This window comes from Polistes canadensis, unplaced genomic scaffold (genome assembly GCF_001313835.1).
Source record: "Polistes canadensis isolate GaletaPanama2010 unplaced genomic scaffold, ASM131383v1 scaffold_7, whole genome shotgun sequence".
NCBI lineage: Eukaryota > Metazoa > Arthropoda > Insecta > Hymenoptera > Vespidae > Polistes > Polistes canadensis.
The window spans coordinates 1,073,893-1,095,384 of record NW_014569554.1 but is presented as its reverse complement, the minus strand read 5'-3'; the positions used below and the strand labels follow the sequence as shown (position 1 = coordinate 1,095,384).

Genomic DNA, 21,492 nt, shown 5'->3' with positions numbered 1-21,492 from the left:
TAAAAATAAGTAATTGGAGATCATAGAAATTGGAAACCAAAATGTGTTCCAAAAAGGAAAAGTGTAGAATTTAGATAACGAAAATAGTTACAAAAAAAAAGTTGTTTGGAAAAAGAAATAATTTGTAATTACATATTAAAAAATCAGATATAGAAAGAAATAGAAAGAAAATAATCAAATTTGGCAAATGAATTTGTTTTAACTACTTTAAATCCGGATTCTAAATATATTACTGATTTCATTACTGCGAGACGTATATTCGACAATCATCGCGTATCTTACTCTTCGCATTGTAAAATTAAATTATTATTTAACAATAAATACGTCACACACAAGAGAGAGAAGTGACGTTATCTTTAGTAACGTAAATAAATTCAATATATTTCTGTTCAAATAAACGAAAAGTGATGAATTTTAATTTAAATAAAACGAAATTAAGTGTAAAACTTGGAAGTGGAATTAATTTTAGAATTGGTAAATTAGTTTTTATTGATAGTGCAATGGAGACAAACTTATATTATAATTAAGAAGAAAAAAGTCGAAAGTGCAATAAAAATATCGTTAAATAATTTTTTAAGTATATAAAAAGTATCAAAAATATTATTAATTAAACTAATTAATACCGTGTCCGAATGTTCGATTTACTCACTATAAATTTATATATGCATATATATATAAATATAAATATAAATATATAAATATAAATATATATGTATATGTCATATATTGTAGATTAATTTTCATGATGGAATAAGGAAAAAGTAATAATGTAAGTGGCCAGTTTTATTTTATTTTATTTTGTAAATTAAAATCGATTATTTACGAACATGACAAATACAAACGGATCGTTGTGTGAACAATAAGTAAATGAATAAATAAAATATTCAAGATTAATTATAATTAATTAAAATGATTAAAGTTTTCCGACGTTATCTGAGTAATAATATTGTATTAAAATAAAAAATAACAATAACAAAAAAAAATATATATATAAAACGTCAGTTTTACGTTAAACGAAAGAAAAATTCGCATAATCCAAAGAAAACAAAGAATACAAACTTCGTTTCACTCGTCATATTAAATTTAATGACGTACATGAAGAAAGATTATGCACCAGAGAGGAATTTAAAATAATAATAATAATAATAATAATAATAATAATAATAATAATAATAATAATAATAATAGTAATAGTAGTAGTAATGATGATGGTAGTGTTATTATAGTAAGGAGGGGAGTCAAGTAGCTTGAACTTCATTCAACGTTAATTAAAGAAAAAGCTAATTATCNAATAATAATAATAATAATAATAATAATAATAATAATAATAATAATAATAATAATAGTAATAGTAGTAGTAATGATGATATAAAATAAAAATAAATAAAAACAAAAATAGGCTTTTTGGTGCCAAAACTGAGTCAGAATATTGTTTTATTCACTTTTCAGAATAATTTGATGTATTTTAATGTTCTTGTATGAATATTTGTGAAAGACGATATTTTTTATTAAGAAAGATCTTTTTTCCCCTTTCTGTTAATGAAGTTAAATTTGAATTTATTTTATCTATGAGTCAGTCTCCAACAACGAGTTGATTCAGTCAATAAAGGTAAACAAAACATTCGCGCATAAAGCACATGTTAGATGAATAGAACTACAGTTACTGGTTGTCAAATAATAGTCGATTGTTGAATTCAAATGTGAATTTACATTGAACATAGAGAACAATTATTTAGATGGTTGTTACACAGTATTCGAGGATTTTGAATACGCTTCTATTCTAATTACATGCATTTGTTAACTTTTATTGACTCTATTCGCGCCAAATAATAAACGTTTTATTGCATCAAAAAGTTAAACTCATCGATAACATTAAAATATATTTTTTAGTATTGAAACTTAATTGAAATGACATCAATTGGAAAACTAACATAGTACATTTGTAATACTTTCAAAATAAAAAGAAGTATTCCAATATTCTAATAGTAATTGTCCACGGTAAAAAAAGAACAGAGATTTGCTAAAGTTTTCATAAAGGGGGCCAAGTTTTGAACGTCTTTGTCGTAAAAAAAATAAAGTATTACATGTTTTATCATATTGAATCAAATTTAAAAGAAGAAACAGACACTGAGCGATAGAAAAGAAAATAAACATTTGATTAAACATTTTGCTCGTTAAATAAAGTGAAATAAATAATTAAAAAATATAAAACATTCAATTAAATAATTAATTAATCAAAAATCGCTTAATATACAATACAAAAAATAATGCTATAACGATATTACAATTGCTGTAATTAAGAATAAAAGAAAATGATTTTATAAAACGTTCGCGTTACCATAAACGAATTTAATTCGTTTAATTAATTTTTTTGTTTAATAATAAACGGGATCTCTCTTACTCTAATATTAATTATAAATAATACTTACTTAAATAATTTATATACAAGTATATGTAAAACCAAACAAATACACACACATATGCATAAACATTAAGAAAACTTGCAATAGTTTTTATCTAAATATCTTAATCGATATAAATTGTGCAAAGCCAAAAATATTTTTGACAGAAAAAAAAACAAGATGCATTATAATCTGGAATAGTCGATTTAAAAAGAAAAAGAAAAAAGGTAATGACCTTGAAATATTTATTGTCTATCTAACGTGTTATAATATTTACGTAATACTGACGATATGCTACGATGATCGTTAATCAACTATTTAACAATTACCATACTGCGTGATTTAATGATCACTTTTATCGTCGATATTATAATAATAGTAATAATAATTAATGAATAATATTGAATAACATTAATATTATGGAACGGAAAAAGAGTAGTTTCAATCTGTACAGTTACATATATATTATACATAGATATATGTATTATTCACGATAAGTGCAGACACATAAAATACACACACATCCTTGTATGTAGTTGTAATGTCGATAATTAAAAAAATTAAAATTAAAAGTAGAAACTTTTGAAGATTTATTAATAAAATAATAATAATAATAATAATAATAATAATAAAATTTAAAAAAAGAAACAACAAAAGAAGAAGAAAAAGAAAGAAAATTGTTGATTCTTGGTATTAAAAAAAAACAAACAAACCGAAGGAAAGACGGAGAAAAAAATTAATAAAGAAAAGAAAATAAGAATTATTATAAATTGCGATTGTCTTTGCTGTACAGTAATGAAATTGAAAATTAGAACTGTAAGGTAATCGATGATGACATAAATTTTAACGAAAAGAATTATTAATAACACGTGATTTTTATATTCTACGTTTTATTGTTTACATTTACATACGTGTACTCGCAAATATTATTTCCTTCTAGTCTCTGGCTTAATTGTAAAGATAAAAATACATAAGAGAGAGAGAGAGAGAGAGAGAGAGAGAGAGAGGAAGAGAGAGAGAGAGAGAGAGAGAGAGGAAGAGAGAGAGAGATAGATAAAGAAAGATATTATAAATGTAAAAAAGTGAATCGATATTTAAAATGCTTAATATAATACTTTTTCCAAATAATGCACAAACACAAAAAAAATCTTCATCTGGATTCGAACATCTATGAGATATAATATTAAATATATATAAAATAGAAGATAACATGTATGTGTGTCGTATTCTCGAATAAAAAATATTCGAGGAAAAACAATACACCGATGAATATAATAAATTAATTATTAAAAAAAATTAACAATTAGATTTATAATATAAGAAAAAAAAAAGAAAATTATTTGTGAAATCTATGTAAAGAAGAGAGAGTCTTCTGTTTTAGGAACTTTACTATTAAATGATTAATTGATTGATTGAAAATATTTAAAATAATTATTTTCAAACGAGATATTTTAACTCCTTACTTAGAATTAATTCGATGTTTACATATAAAAAAAAGTAATCGAAAAAGTTGAAGAAAATATAATACAAATCATTGATAGAAGATAAAAATAATTGAAATTGTAACCTATACAAGCTGCGACTATTTGAGATTTGTTTCATTTTTTGTGCGATCTATAATTATTTAATTATTATTAAAAAATACATATATGTCATATATTTCTTTTTTAATTTTTTATTGAAATAAGTTGTAACAAAAGCAACTTAAATTAATCGATATAATTTAAAAAAAATAACGAATTTAATGAACGAGAAAAACAATAATGATAAAAAAAAAGGAAAAAAGGAAGGACAATATATTTAATTATTTTTTATTATTTATTGTATAAAAAGATTTTTTTTTCACCAGAATAATTATCGTACATAATTTCCTTTCGTTTTTACTGTGAAAAACAAGTTGTAAACAATTGAAGTATATAAAATTTGAAATATAAAATACACATATATATAAATTGCGGTATACATTTTGCATCCACCATTTTGTTTAGGGGAAATAACAAAAAAAGGAAAGTCCAAAAAAAAATATATATATATATCTATCGAAAAGCCTCGTTCTTTCGTGTTAGAAAGAAGAGTATTAAAAATAAGAAATAATAATAATAATAACNATAATAATAATAATAATAATAATAATAATAATAACAATAATAATAATAATAATAATAATAATAATAATAGTAATAGTAATAATATAATAAATGAATTCAAAATCAATCTAGCATCATTTTATTATCGTTATCATCATTACTATTATTATTATTATTATTATCATTATTATTATTATTGTTATTATTTCATATATTCAATTTGTTATTTAAAATATATTTTCTACCTAAAATAAATTAGAGAAATAAATACAAATAGTTTGCTTCTACCTAAATTCATTGCAAATTTTGAGATTCTTATATATTGATCGTAAGAGATTCGAAATTCAAATTTTACGATTTAAGTGGCATAATTAGAAAGAAGGGGAAGTAAAGGAAGGAGGGAAAGGAACAAGGAAAATTAGAACTTTCTTCGCGATAAAAGGAAAGCTAAAAAACAAAGATGGATGTGAAAGATGAAGAGAAAAGAATAAAAATCACCTAAGAAAATCTACTAAGTGTGTGTTCGTGTGTGCGTGATTCGCCGAAATAAAAGTAAATTATAAAGATAAACAAATAAATAAATAGAATATAAAATTAAAATATAAATTTATCAACAAGAGAAACGAAGAAATTGTACGTTCTCTTCTTTTTCTTCTTATTATTAAAGACTTTTCGGATTGATTAGATTAAAAAAAATAAAATGTTGGAAAAATAATGACGAGAGACGATTGGAAGTGATATGAAAGTCTCATTGCATCAAGATTCGTTTACGTTCAAACTAAACGTTCGAACGCAACGGCGAACTTGTGCTTTTGAATTAGTGTATCTGTGACTCTGTGTGTGTAGTAATAGTTGTAGTTGTAGTAGTAGTAGCAGTAGTAGTCACACTTGTTTCGTTGGATTGCGTCCTAAGCGCGGGAAAGAAGAACACGTTCGAATATCCTTTTGATCGCGTTCTCGTAAAAAATAAGTACGCAAAAGGGTTTCAATTGGAAAGTACCCTGGGTTAAGCAACGACTTGCGACGTTGTATCAGGAAGTTGCGGTTAATATGGCGGTTACCAAGCTTAGGGCTGCACCAGTCATTACAAGACTTCTCCAAATCGCATCGCTAGTTTCTTCGGCAACTGGGTACTCTTCGCAAAGTTGTTCCTAGAAAAAGCAATGTTCAAAAATCAAGAATATTTTTTATTAATTAGCCGAAAGAAAAAGAAATAACATATCGGGTTTGAATTATAATTTAAAATTATAATCAGCGATACACTTTTAGCGTCGATATATTTAAAATTTAATACAAAGTAGTTAAGCTAAAAAAAAATTCCCAAGTTTGTCGTTTAAAAAATCATCTAACAATAAGTTATTTCGATTTATTTTTTACAAAAATAATTACCCATCCCTCAAACGAATGAATATAGATAAATATCTGGCTCTTGTATTACAATTATATGAGTCACATGATAGAGATGGGGATGATAAGTTGAATTAAAACTCACCCATCCGTATTCCTTGATAAAAATAGCAATTTCGTCAGCGATATATCTTGAGATATATATCGGCAATTTCTGCTTTAGTGTTGTCATCCTCCTATCCCTGGCCCATAATGCAAGTCTTCCCGTAAAAGTGTACAAACAAACAATTTTCGCCCACGTAACACCACGAATGAACAATTCGTCAGCGACTATGCGAAAAGTTTCGTAAGCGGTATCAGGGCTAACGTTTAAACGGTTGACCATACTTGTGAATAATATACTGTGCTTGTTCAGCATCCGGTATACGTTATGCCGCATGCTGCGAGATATCGGATCTCTTGATATACGATAAATGTCTTCCTTCAAGAGATAGCGTATCACGTCGTTTGCCAAACACTCGGCAGTATATTCAATCGAGTTCTCACAGAGTCTGTATCGAGGGGGTGGTGTCAATTGTGGGAAAAGGTATTGCAGTCGTATCTGCAATAAATAAATTCAATTCAAAAATATATTACACGAAATAAGAAACATCAGAGAATGTGTGTGTGTATGTTGCCTAATTTCATTATCTTTTGCATTATATATTCTCTATCATATATTTAATATATTTTCTAACAACTTTTGAAATTTCTTTTTCCAAAGCAACGAATCGTGTGCCAACACAACATAGTTCGTATATGTTCGTGCTTTCTCCCTCGCTCCCTTCTCTTTCTTTCTTTCTTTTTTTTTTTCTTTTTTTCTTTCTTTCTTTCTCACTCGAGTGACCGCGAAATGTACTGACTTTCGAGGTCACGAGTATTGCCTATCGATTCTCTCTTTTGCCTCGACAATGGTAGATTAACGCTGGCAACGGGAAAGAGAAAAAAAAAAACTAGGGGGGTTGAACAAAAATACGAATACATAGGATACATAAAAACATATTGTATGCATACATATGTATATATATATATATATATTTACATATATACATTACCTGGCACATTTCGATAAAAGATATAACACTGGTAGCAGTCCGTATGGCATATCTGTATATTATCCCTCCTCCTTCCCCTTCACTTCCATCCCTTTCATCAAGTTCCTGTTCAGACTCTTCCTCATCTTCATAGTCCTCGGCTTCGTTGGAGACAGTGCCGGCAGCGGCAACTACGGCGCTGCAGGCTTGCTTGCTCGGTGAATTCCTGTTACCGGGTGGATCGCATTCCAGAATGCCGCCCACTCTGGAATGCGGTTCTCCCCGCGCTAACGTACCCCTTACCTCCTCTTCCTCCTTCGCGAAGATCTCATTGTTCGTCTTCGGCGCTCCTTCGTCGCCGGCCATTCTTCCCTCTTTTAATTTTTTTTTCTTCTTCTTCTTCCTAACGTTTAATTTTCTTCCTCCCTCTTTCACTCTCTCTCTCTCTCTCTTTCTTTCTTTATTTTCTCTCTTTTTAATTCTCACGCGCGAATATCTCTCACAGTACGTCTCCTCTCCTTTCGTCGATCGTTAATCCTTCCTCTCATAACAAAATTATAATATATGAAATAATAGTTTTTCTACCACTTAACACCAAACCAAATATTTTTCAATATGTCAGATTAAACCGGCGCGCGCGTGCGCGCACAACGAATTATTGTTGGTAATCTTCTTAGTTTCTTCTCGTCAAAAACCTCGAGCCCGTGTTGTTCCTCGTCGTAGTTCTCGTCGTCGTCATTCGCCGGCCGACGAAGCGCTCTCTACGTTCCCGCGGCCATTTCCAAAGCCAGGCATAGCCGCTTAATCCCCCACCACTTGGCAAAGTTCGTGCCGCGATTCTACCGACCAATCGGAATACTCCGTGTACTCTACAGCGCCGCCGCACGCACTCACACTAATATCCCCCCACCCCTTTTTTCGAGTATCTATGGATCATTCAACATTTCTCCCCACCACTAGCGCCCTCGCCGCCGTATTCGGCACGCGAGAGTCGTGGCGCCACCTCGCCCCTCTTTACTCCTCCCTCGACTCTCGTCGCGTACACACGTGCGGCTTGTATTTCTCGCTCTCGCTCTCTCTCTCTCTCGATAGATAGATAGATAGATAGATATAAGTTTATATTCTGTTCTCTCTTTCGTGCTAGGGTACTTTTCTTCCTCTGTGTTTGTGTGTGTGTGTTAGTACACGTGTCTCTGACTCTCTACTACTCTTTATATGTAGAGTTTATATCGGTGTGGCTATATGTATGTATGTATGAATGCATGTATGGATGGTGGTATACCCCCCGAACAGAGAGACAGGATACTGTGAGAATGGAATTTTCGAGGAGATCGCAAGAGACGTTCTCTCTACTTTACTCGTCTCGTTACTTCCCCTTCTATTTCTATACTCTTCATTGTATTCCCTTGCTAACGGGATATTACGAGGAAAATGTTAATGGCGTTCACTGCCATGGTAATTTATTCTTTTTTTTTTTTTTTTTAATCAATCTATAATACCTTTTAATTATTCTTCTTTTTTTTTCTTCTTTTTTTCAGATTTAATGATACAATTTGTATATCTCCTTATAAATATTTTATTATTATTTCATTAGAGTATATATTACAATTTTATAGATATGTATTTTATTTAATGTTGGAATGATCATAAGAATTTTTTCACCCCCATAGGAAAGATCTTTTTTGATCGAAAGATTTCCGTTTATGGAAAGTTGCGCAACCATCTGAGCTCCTTTAGGAAATGCTCGATCTTTGACTCTATCCGGTATATACAAACACACACACACACGCACATACAATCATACATACATAGGAAGTATATAATACAGCAGTGTTTATAAACCTCGAGAGAACGTGCTCCTTTCTTCGGTGAAAGTCAGTTCAATGAATCGTTATATCGAATTTGAAGATTTGTCCAAATCTTGACTTGGTTCCCGTAATATTACATACAATCCTTTCGTTACAAGAAATAATAACTCAATTATTGTTGGAATAGGAAATATGAAAAAATTAATATACAGTATTACTTTACTCTTTATTTTTTTTTTTTTTTTTTTTTTTTTTTTTAAAAAAAAAAAGAATTTATTATACAGCAAGTCTGATCGATGTTCTCGTTCATGCTGGATCACCTAACAACAACCGTCTTGGTTACATACTCGATTCTTGCAAAGCCGCTTGGTGCAACCTTCAAAGGCCACCGGAGAACGCGTCGATGAATGAAGTAGGAAAGTTGCGGAGTGCCACGCTCAAAGACCGGATATACGTATACTAGGTGGCCAAGAATAAGCGTCTCGCCGAACCAGTTTTAACTTTGCCAACGTCATGTCCGTCTCCGATATGATTATCCTTAGATCGATATCTCGCCTGCTTACATCACTCTCTCGTGTTCGAAAGTTAAACTGTTGTCTTTCTTTTTATTTCTTTTCTCATTTGTTTTTTTTCCCCTTTTTTCTTTTTTCTTATTGTTGTTCTACTTCGTAATTCCCTTAGCATACACGTCATTAAATTTCATAACCGAATTCACACATTTCCCATCTCATTTATATATTATATATATTTTATTTATTTTATTTATTAATGTGGTTATTCTCTCTCTCTCTTGACCAAGGATTAAGGAATTAATACAAAAGTTAACAATGATCGATGGAATTAGACTTATCGAGATCTTATAAGATATAACGGAGAAAATGTTTTTGCAGCCCTGGATTTATAAAACATTTTTCTGATAATAAAAATAAATGTTTATCGAAAACAATTATTGGAAATATATATATATATATATATATGAATATAATTTTACCATGTATTAAAGATAAAGATATAATATTCGTATTTATTTTTTATTTTTACTAAAATTAAGTTACGCATCCCCCCCCCGCTCCCACGGGGTCGCGATCCACATTTTAGAAAAATCTTGTTACATTATCGTTAATTATTTTTATTGTTATTAACACATTTTCAGTTTTAAATATTTTCAAGGACAAATATTGTGTTAAACTTGTTTATGTTTTGTATGTTTAATTTCAAAATTATTTATATATAATACATAGGGACATAGAATCTTTTGTAAGACGATTCAATATTGTTTTATATATTTCTAATTTAATATACAATATGTAGATATGTATATAGATACGCGTTAAATGTTTGTGTGTGATTAGATAATAAAATAGTCTTATTTTACAGTGTACAACTATTCACTTTCAAATTCATGATTTTAAAGTTGAAAGTTTCACCGCTTTGACACGTAGCATAGCCATACATCCTATCTAACTCTAGATACATAGATTATCATAGATCTAAACTACTAAGTGCAGGTCATAGCGAGGCGTACTTTACCGGTCGAGGGTCAAATATTGCGATCGAGATGTAAAATACAAATTAAATAAAAATTTATTCCAATTTTTCAAAATGTTATTAAAACGTATATGTATACTATATAACGTTAAACATACTTTCTATGATAAAAATCGATTGTTCACTTAAATCTCTTTAGTTTACTCTAAATCATTTATTTCTAAAAAGAAATTTCCAAAAATATTATCTATCGCGTTGATAAGTATAACGATTGTAATATCCTAATATATGATCCTCTAATATTGTTTTAAATAATAATCATATATTTACATTATTAAAGTATTAAATTGAAACATTTTATTTTATTTACGGTTACAAAAAGAAATTACTTTAGAGGAATCATGAAAATAATCTCATTTTCATTTTGATAATACTCGATTTTATTAAGATAATTAATATTAAACAACACGGAAAAATAGTATGCAAATTTGAAGATGTTAAAATGTGACGATTGAACATTGATTAAAATTTATTGTAGTAAAATCTTGAGCTGAATATGCTGAGATAAGTTTAGACGTTGAATAACACGTAGAATTTCGTCTCACCGTGTATGAATGCTTCAGGCGATAGCGTTTCTCAATGAACCTCTCTCCCTCTCTCTCTTTCTCGTTATTTCCCTTTCTCAACCCGAGAACATGCTACGACTATAAGCCGATGAAATTCCTGAGTTCTCTTGTGGTATGCCAACGATTTTCTTCTTCTTGCTACGATATCACTACCAAAATGTCTTTTTTATTATCTTCGATTTAAATGAAAGTAAATGATTAAAAGAAAAAAAAAAAAAAAAAAAAAGAACAAAAGAAAAAACAAGGAAAAGAAAACAACTTAATTTTCCATAATCATACAAATAATTATATATATATTAATGTTATTATATCATAGTATTTAATTGCACACAATTTATATCGTATAAGAAATGTTACAAATTTCGAGAGATAATGAAGTTTCAATTAATTTTCATTTATATTTATTTAATTGGTATTTTGTACATTTATTTGATCAGTATTTATATCAGAGGTGGTGTTTTATTAGGATTACACATTGATACAGGGTACATATTTTAGGAATGATAATGTTATTTAAAATAACGAGGGGAACAAGTACATATTCGTAAGGAACAAATGAAGATAACTTTAGTTTAAAAGTGTCGATGGTAAATAGCACCCATTTATTTGTTGATAATAAAATAAAATATTAAAAGAAACATATTCGTATTTGTTAGGTGTACATGCGTATTATTTTAAAGTTACAAGATTTTTATTTATAGAGAGAGAGAGAGAGAGCTAATTTAAGTATTTACGTATGTACTTAAATACTTAAGTATACTTACTTACATTAGATGACCTCGTAACCAACGATCTTATTGCAATTCTCTTAAAATATAGCACGCAGGTGCAGCTTTGCAATGATTGCACGATTATAGACACTTGAAGGCATCACTCTCTTTGCCCCCCTTCTCTCTCCCTCACTCTCTTTCTTTTTTCTTACCTTTCTATACCAAACTCGGAGAGAGATTTACAAAACGAGAGGTATTAGAACACCGTAACCGGACATGGATAAATTGGCGAACTGACTCACGTGTAGATGACATCTAATTGGGTCATTATCTCACACTGTCGTTGTCGTTGCTTCTTAAAGTACGTTCGAATATCGCACGAGGGGAGAATTCGATGTTACTCAATTCTTCCAAATCATTGCATTAACTTTTTTATTGTTTTATTTTAAATAATATCGAGAAGAGAAGATAATATATCGTCGAGTGATATAAATTATGATTACATCATGAAATTCATGCATTTTCATATTAAATAATGTTAGTTACAATTAATTAATATGAAATTCAAAAATTTTCTCACGTGTTAAATCAATAATTTGGAGAAATTATTTGATTAGTTATTGTGTGTGAAAAGTTTTATAATTACAAAAAAAAAAAGAAAAAAATATAAACGTCTTAAGTAATAAAGCAAGACAAACAAAACTTGTTGATAGGTGTTCAAATATTAATTTATTTTATATTTTTTACATGTCAAAACGGAACGTTCCGTTGACATGCATTATTATATATATATTCTTATTGATATTTAATTTTAATTTTATTTTGTCTTCAGTCTTGGGAATAATAAGACATTGTGAAGCGAGAGATATCGTTAAGATTGATCGAGTATTGTTTCTTTCTCAAGCGAAATAAGACCGTGGGAAATTTGAATGAGAGAGAATCGGTCGAGCACAATATTTCAGGGCAACTCGTGGCCATCCGTGGTCTGGGTAGCTTTTCTTACCGTCATTCATGATACTATAGTACGGCAATAGGATGATTGCCCTGACGGTCGCTCTGACTAAAGTGGATAAAGTCTTCTACAGTAATTTTAGTTTAACAGGGCGCTGAGGTACCGAGGTTTAGCCCTTCACCGATAATCCCATTCCCCCTTACCTTCCTCCTCTTAATTCTTATTTTATTTTTACTCGAATATTGAATGATTATTTTTTAAATCATTAATATTATTATAATCAAAAAATGTATCATTTTTTTCAATATTATACAAATAATACTTGATATATTAAATGTTAAAATATATATCATATGTATGCATACAAACATAAAATATGTGAGATTATGTTTTCTAGCATTCATGTAAGCATGCATGTAATTATTAACTTTTACGGTGCATATTATTCAGTTCCATATAATGATGGATATATACGTTTCTGTCAATAACCTGTACATTTCTCCATGAATACAAAATTCCATTTATTTTTCTTTTCGATACTATAGCATGATTTAGATAATTGGAATAATTTTGATGTTTAGATAATTAGAATAATTTAGATATTTAGATAATTGGATACACAATTTTCTTTAGTTCCTGATATTTTTTTTTTTTTCTTCTAATATAAAAATACGTATTATTCGCGTGCGTGCGAGTGTTCAGTTATCTATTGGTAAAAAATACAGTTCAATGATTAAGTTCATTAAGTATAATTTTGATATTCGTGCAAGTAATTTGTTTTAATTTTCCCGTTAGCAAATCGTTCCTATTATTATTTTTCTTCAAAAATGTTCTTAAAGTATTGTAAATTTATATAAGACACATGTGAACAAAATAAAATAATATTAACAAAATAAAAAACCTATAACTTGTACGCAAGTGTGTAATGTAAATAGCAGATAGTGTATAGACATTCAAATTTGTTTTTATACAGTCCTTTATTGTGCGATTTTTTTTGTATCATTAGAAATTGTTGCGCTAGCACACATGACATCGTCGTCAGAAGAAAGTTTCAATACTTTCAATATAATTGACATTGTCGAATCACGACGAAATTGTAATAATAGTGACATTATAAATTACGTAACAGATCCTATTGATGATCAAGAAGAACCCAATTCTATGACAGAAAATAACATCTATGCAGAACACCAACTTTACAGCAAATTGGAAAAAACCATATTCTTGAAATCGATATCAATTCTGAAAGAGCTTGAAAATTCCATAATGAGATTCGATCTTGTACGTCTGGTTATAACGACATATTATAATACAAGCGGTAAATAAAACAACCGTCGACAAAAAAGTCAACTGATTACGTATGCAAGGCAACATCTTCAAATAACGTAAGTGATTTTAAACTAATTCTCCGAATGATAATTCTGTTCTTTATTAACAAAAATAATGTTTATATAACGTATACACATTGTACATTTTCGTACGTTTAATATTATATAATGTATAAATAAAATCAAATATTTATAAAACTATTTCTCCACCCTCTACCCCACCCGTGCGTAAATTAATTTTTGTATTTTGTTTTTGTGAAAGAAAAAAACAACAACAATTTTTCAGTTACATCCGATACATGAGATTTTGTGTTACATTTTATGCGAGACGGTGTTATTTCTTTTTCTTTTTCGTACGGTCTTTTTTTTCCCCCTCTCCACCCCTTCTTCCCACCCCTCGCCTCACTCCCACCCGGCACAAAAACAGCTTTGAACGTATGATGATGTATCGTGTCAATCTGTCGTCGTATGATGACGATTCAAACTCGGTGATTCTCGAGCAGATTGACAGACGTACTCGGTCGAGCGTACGGCAAACTGACCCCTCAGTTCGCGATAGTGATGTAGTTGTCTTTCTATCGACGCCTTGGCAAGTTGTGCCGTGTGATTTTTTTTCTCTTTCTATCTCTCTCTCTTTCTCTCTTTCTCTCTCTCTCTGTCTCTCTCTCTCTCTCTCTCTCTCTCTCTGTCTGTCTCTCCTTCTCTCCATCTTTTTTTCTCTCTTTCTTATTCTTTTAATTTGTTTTTGTATTTTTTCTTGTTTGCATTCTGTTTTTAATTCGTCTTCCTTTAGGCAAATATTATTAACAATATAAGTGCATTATATTAATAAAAGTGACATTGAAGGAGGAAGTGTCGATAGTCGAAGATAAACCCCACCCCTCCCCCCTCTACACCCCTCCGAAAGAAAAAAGAGAACTAACATCAAATATACGATCATCAAACATAATATCGCATTAAGACTAGTTGCGATTCGTTCAATTAGATTCGACTGATTTCAGATTTTCATCAGAAGCGAGGTTTTATTATGATTAGGTGAGTTTAATTTAATCTTCGTTCTTTTTTTCTTTTTTCTTTTTTGTTTGTTTGTTTCTTCTTCTTCTTCTTCTTTTAGTTTTACTCGAAATTTTCTTATACTCTCGTTTGAAAGCAACAAATTGATGTTATTTAGTTACAAATATAAAATGTTATTAAATTTCGGCATTTTTTTTTTGCTTATTAACAATTCTTGGTTAATAATGTGTTATAAATAATACGTAAATAATATAATATTTTTAATAATAGCATGGAAATTTCGACACTACTATACATGGACTGGTTAAAAAGTTCTGAACTTCAAATCAAATTTACTTTTATTATCAATAAAATAAGTTTTCTTTTTATTGATGTTCAAAAATTTTAAATCCACCCTCTCACATAAACTAATTTAATAAATTTGATCACTTTACTCCTGTTTTTAAATATAATATATTTAATATCATAAAATTATATATTTTTTTTATGTTTATGTATATCTAGAGATATTTTCAAACATTTTGTTTTTAAGAAATAGAAATGCGTTTACTTTTTCTTTAAAACGATAAATGCGAATCGTGTGACCAACTGTTCAATTGTTAAGAATACGTGTCTAGAAACGTACTATATCTAAGCACTTCTAACTATGAGCTTTTTCGCGTTATGCTAAAAGGATTTGAATATGAGTTTTATACCTACACACTTTTATACATGAATTATGTATACACGAGACGATATGTAATATTTCTATTTATCGTTCAATTTACATCTACGACACGAAACGTGATAATTTATCTTAATCAAATTCTATTTTTCTATATATGTATCCAATGTTTCATTTATATTTTATTTTTAACACACATTTTTTTACATATATAATATATAAATTCGATCGATTTCAATAAATTATTATTTTATTTGGTTCGCGGGCGATGTAAGATATCGATTAGATTTATTTTCTGTTTTTAAATATTAAACAACAATTTAATAATAACACAACAAAAGAAAACTGATATGTGTACTTATGTACACGCACGTAAGAAGTTATACTTCTTTAGCGTATCAAAACGAATATAACCTCGATAACCTGAAAAATAACTTCAATATGCCCGCGCATCGTAAATATCGAAAACTTTGTGATGTCGATTTTTCGGTCGCATTTAACTTCACTTTCCAAAACGTGCCAAAAGAAGTATAACTTCAAAAAAAAAAAAACGCGTATAAAACTCGTCCGATACATTTTTACATTATTTTTTTTGTTTACACAAGTTAAAATATATCTTAAAGAATTTGCGAACGATATTTTATGAATGAAAATAATGAAAACAAAAATTATAATCTATAATATGGTATATCTGTCAAAAAATTCTCTCATATTCTTTTATATTACGTTACTCTTTGATAGAGAGTATGCGAGTATGATGGCGTGGTCGGTAGTACTGGTACGTCAACGCATTGCTAAAATGCTTTCTATTATCCCGCTAAATCAGCTTATAAAGCCTGATAATGAGCCGCGTGAATTTCAAGCGGAGATAGTTGGCCTCCTCGTTCAAATGCGTCCGTATCAAGCTGCATTATGATCGTCGTAATACTACGTTATCTATCTCTATCTCTTTCTTTCTTTCTTTCTTTCTTTCATTCATTCTTCCAGATGAAAAGATTTCCATTTCATTACTTTCAACATTATCAATCTATACGTAGTTATTATTATTATTATTATTATTATCATTCGATAGTGTTAAATAACTGTTGACACAAAAAAATAACCAAATATTATTCAAATTTCAATCATTATTATTGGTTTTTTTATTTTGTCATATTATATCGATTTATTTCTTATTGATGGTATATTAAAAAAGTATCTACCTTCAACATTAGCTATCTTCTATACGTACTCGTTCGATCGTAAAAAATAAATCTTGTTAAAAGAAAAGAAAAGAAAAGAAAAGTAATACAAATATTTGTTCAAGGAATTTTATGTAATTCTTCTTTTCTGTGTGTAGAAATTATTTATTAACGTTAACGAAAATATATCGATTACTTGAAATGAAATTAAGCTTGATGGAAAGTATTTTTTTCTTTTACTTTCTTTTTTTTTTTTTTTATCGACAACGAGAGTAAATACGCAACATATGAAAAGATAAAAGACCCCCCAAAAAATGAGGTTTGTTCAAGAAAATAATATAACGTATGCGTACGATTAAATAAACGGCAAGTAAATTTGTTATTTAAAAAACGATCTAATCACAAATAATACATCGAAAATCTTTCATAGAAAAATTAATATAATAATAGAAAATATATTGTATTAAATATAAAATATAGAAATTAGTAGAGAGGGTTGGGTGGTATATATGCGTATATAAAAGATACGCATTATTACGAGATAATGCGCAGGTCTATTTGAAAAGCGAGAAGAAGAATAAGTATAAGAAGATTATCCGTGCTAATTTCACGCGTGATGAACACGCAACAGTGCTGGCTGAACTCCGAATAAAAGAAGTTGAAAACAACGCTGCCCACGCGCATGCGGTTATTGCGTATGATTTATTACACCGAGTATATATATATGTATATGTTATACTCGGGTATATATATATATAAATAATGCCTTAAACTAACGTTGTAAAATCATTCTTCGCTAGCACGATTATACGAATAACTTTAATAACGAGAGACAGAGAGAGAGAGAGAGAGAGAGAGAGAGAAAGAGATTCAACAGGCTACGAAGGTTAAAGGTTTGTAAGTACTATATTAACACCCCTGATGATCGCGTGCGTGTGTGTATTTGTATGAGTTAACATCCTTAAGGTTAAATATAAATTTTATCCGCATCGATTATTACCAATCGAAAAAGTTTTTCATTTATGTCGAAAGATAAGAAATTAATGTTTTTACTCTCATTTGCATTTGATTTCGAATGTTTTTTCACACAATGATAAATGTAATCTTTTTCTTTCTTTTTTTTTTTTTATCATTCATACGCGGAGGTATTTTTATATTTAAGTAAATATTGTGTTCTTTTTATAAATTAACGAACCATTCGAAAGAGACGTGTTTGTGTTCTTTAATTATATAAAAATAAAATAAAATACATAAGTATAACGATTTTCTTATCAGAAGATTTGGATTATTATCAAAAATATTAAAAAATAATCACTCACACACACGCACATATACGAGACTCGTGAGCTTATATTCTTGTTGCACGCAGAATAAAATTCAAAAGGAAAGGAAAAGAAAAAAAGAAAACAAGAAATAATCATAAATCGTGGACGTTCCCTCTTTTTTTTTTTTTTTTAACGCATACCATTTGATACATTTTATCATAATAAATAATTCATCATTGTCATTAATTATTCTTTTTTTCTTTCTTTCCTTTGATAATCGTACGGTTAATAAGGATAACAAAAAGAAGAAGAAGAAGAAGAAGAAGAAAGAACGATAGCAAGAGATTAAACTCGTATTCCATTATTTCCTAGAAGCTCATTTACATTTTCCAACGCTTGTATGATAATTGATAATAGTCAATGAATGGAGTTTCCTGTTCGTGCGCGTACCAAGCAGCAATTTTTGCAACAACTCGGCTCGAATGGAGTTCGTTCGTTCATACAGTATATAACAGTAGTAGAACAACGAACGAGAGGTGCTATCGAAACGATACGCAACATATTTTTGCATACTACTTGCCGGTTGATTGCCCCCCCGAGCACGTTGATGACGTCAGTAACGTTTTCGATGACTCACCTTATTATATGCGATACTGTTGGTTTACATGGAGCACATTAATAAATGCTCACACACCTTTTCTATTATGTACGTATACTCCTGTGTTTTTTCTTTCTTTCCCATTCTCTCTCCATTTGCCGTTATCGTCGGTATTTAAAAAAAGAAAAAGAAAAAAAAAACACACACATTTGACAAGTGGTATCAATACGCTGATTTATTGTCTCACAATTTTTATTCGATTTAATAAAGTTACTTTATTTTTTTTTTTTCTTGATTATTGTATTCTTTTACTTTTTTGTGTATTTAAGTGCTCACTTTTAATTAATAAATAGTATTTTAATTTATCATAATAATTACATATGAGAGCAAAATAATCGATTATATTGGGATAATAAATCATTGGTTATAATGACGTTCCATGCCTTCGCCAGTTAAACAAAGATGACAGAAAGTCGTATGAAGTTTGTTGATGATGTCTGACAAATTTTTCTATCTATATATCGTTCTCTTTTTATTCCCCAAGGCTGTATTTAAATCAGACTTAAGACAGCTAAATGATAAGGTGACATTAAAATCATAACTCGTAGTGGGATCGTTCGAAATATGTAAACTGTTAAATGTAATGGTTATAACGATACTTTCGAGAATTTTGAGTCATCGATCAGTATACAGATTTTAATTGCAATTCATCTTTACCACGAATATTAATTTACGGTTTAAGAGCATTAAAAAATGCAAACCTTTGTTTTCTTATATTTGCTTATATCAAATTTCTATATTTTATATAAGATAATTTTTTACAATGATATATAATACTAGTTCGATACAATACAATAAAGTATAAATTTTGGGGGGTTACATTTAAAAAATTAATTTTTTTTTTTCTATACGCGTATGCCAAAAATTACGGTGCTGTTTTACCGACAGCGTTTTGGAATATTCCACGAGTTTATTAGCAATTGAAATTTTTCTCTTACGTACTTTCATGTGAGTATATTTTTTGTTCTTATCTAGCTTAATCATAAATTAGAATTTTTAAATCTCAATTATCCTTGAACGAATTTATATTTAGTTGAAATTAACAGTTACTTCTCAATCGACAAAAATATATTTTATAAAATAATATTCAAGTCATGTGAGAGTATATAAATGATAAATAAAAGAGAGAAGAAATCGATGGAGAAGAAACATCGTTTAGTTTTTTTTCGCGAAAAAGATAGACGCCAAGGCGTAAATTGAAAGGATAAACATTTTCATTAATTTAGGAACGTCTTCCTCGCACATATATACATTAATAGATATGTGTATATAAACACCCATACAAATAGATATAAGATATTCATACTAACTTGTTTCGTGTTTTCTTTTTCATTTTTTAAATCCTATAACGAGTTTGATCAAAAGTTGAAACGCTATTTCGCGAATAATAACGGTGATTCTCTCAAAAAAGTATTAGTATAATAATAAAAAAAAAATAAAAATATGACAATCGATAATATTATAATAATATGAAAAATTCATGATGACAATCCAACAGTAAATTTCCATTAATTATCATAATCATCATCATTTATGTATATATTTAGCCGCAATTCTTTTTTTATTCTTTTAATAATTACAGACAATAAGTAATAAAGTGATATTGTGTGTGTTACACAATATAAATGATTCATAAACGCAAAAAGAGGTTCAAAAAGTGGGCTCCAATTTACAGCTTGTTAAGCCATTTGAAATCTTACGGCAAACAGTCTCAGCAATTAACACGATTTCATTCGAGTAAGATGTTTTGTCTTCGTTAAAAGTTCCTAAACTTTTATGCCAATTCAGACGGATTCGCAAAACAAAATTTCTATTTTTATTATTCACTTTCAATTTGATGCCATAGTATTTCTGTCCTCTTCTTACCTACGCATACAATATTGCATAACACAATTAATCAATCACTCTCTTCTTATCTTTTAATGTAAACCTTAAACACTTTTATCTCAAGAAAATAATATTCTTAAACGTATATACATATATACGTATATGTATCTAACAAGTTTTGTTTAAAAAAATATTAAAGAAAAATAAGAATTCTTAAAGTGTCGAAAGATGGCGGTCACACGCCATCTATTGATCATAATGGCGGCCATACGAGAAAGTTCACCGTTTCGAATAATTTTATTTCGATTTATTCGTAACGAAAGAAAAATATTTCATAAAAATTGAATATTTACAAAGATCACATTGGCACCGATCTAATTTAAACACCTCATTGACATAAAAATCTTTCGCTCATATTCTATTACATAACATTGAATCACTGTTAAAGAACAAAATATGGGCGATACTATCAAAATACAGAAACGAAATTTGTATTACATTTCGAACCTTACTTCGTATTTTCAATTATTTTTAACGAATAATTTATAACCATTAAAAGGAAGACACGTGCAAGAGTTTACCAAGGTTACAAATAATGATAACACGAAGCAAAGAACTGCAAAGAACACCAGCAGGCAAATGGCAATTGCAAATATGTTCGAGTAAACAAACGTCTTTTAAAACGATTCATTATCATCTCTTCATTCTTTCTCTTTTTATTGTTTCTCATTTTTAATTTTTATTTTGTAAAGTTCTCGATGTTATAATTATCTCCTTTTATGTGTTAAAGTCTATAAATCATATCGATCTTTCTTTCTAACATACTTCCAAGTTTATAAATCTAAGCGAGTAATTTTCCAAAAAACACAATGATATATTCCATACATAAAAACAGAAGAAGTAGAAGAAGAAGGAGAAAAAGTAGAACTACGAATATCATCTCGTTTATTTATTTTCTATTTTAAATTATACTAAACCAAATTATTCTTGTATTAGTTATAAAGTAATTCTCCAATGATTTGTTACCATCACAAGGATCCCAAAATTAATGTTGATATAGTG

General features: G+C 29.0%; 2 protein-coding genes across 3 annotated transcripts in view; one reads left to right on the top strand and one right to left on the bottom strand.

Annotated features, from left to right (window-relative positions):
• Positions 1-4,706: 4,706 nt before the first annotated feature.
• On the bottom strand, positions 4,707-7,704 carry LOC106791262. The gene is made up of 3 exons (XM_014756784.1): positions 6,931-7,704; positions 5,982-6,437; positions 4,707-5,640 (listed from the first exon to the last, which is right to left on the bottom strand). The coding sequence occupies exons 1-3, from the start codon at positions 7,273-7,275 to the stop codon at positions 5,521-5,523; spliced, it is 921 nt and encodes a 306-aa protein (XP_014612270.1). The 5' UTR covers positions 7,276-7,704; the 3' UTR covers positions 4,707-5,520.
• A 6,600-nt stretch (positions 7,705-14,304) lies between these two features.
• Positions 14,305-21,492, top strand: part of LOC106790372 (synaptic vesicle glycoprotein 2B) — an 18,711-nt gene continuing 11,523 nt past the window's right edge. The window contains exons 1-2 of one of the 2 annotated variants that reach the window (XM_014755199.1): positions 14,305-14,414; positions 14,615-14,856. The gene's annotated coding sequence lies outside the window, so the exon portion shown is untranslated. Of the gene's footprint in view, positions 14,415-14,541; positions 14,857-21,492 lie in introns of those variants that run through there. The other variant, XM_014755208.1, reaches the window with a different exon arrangement.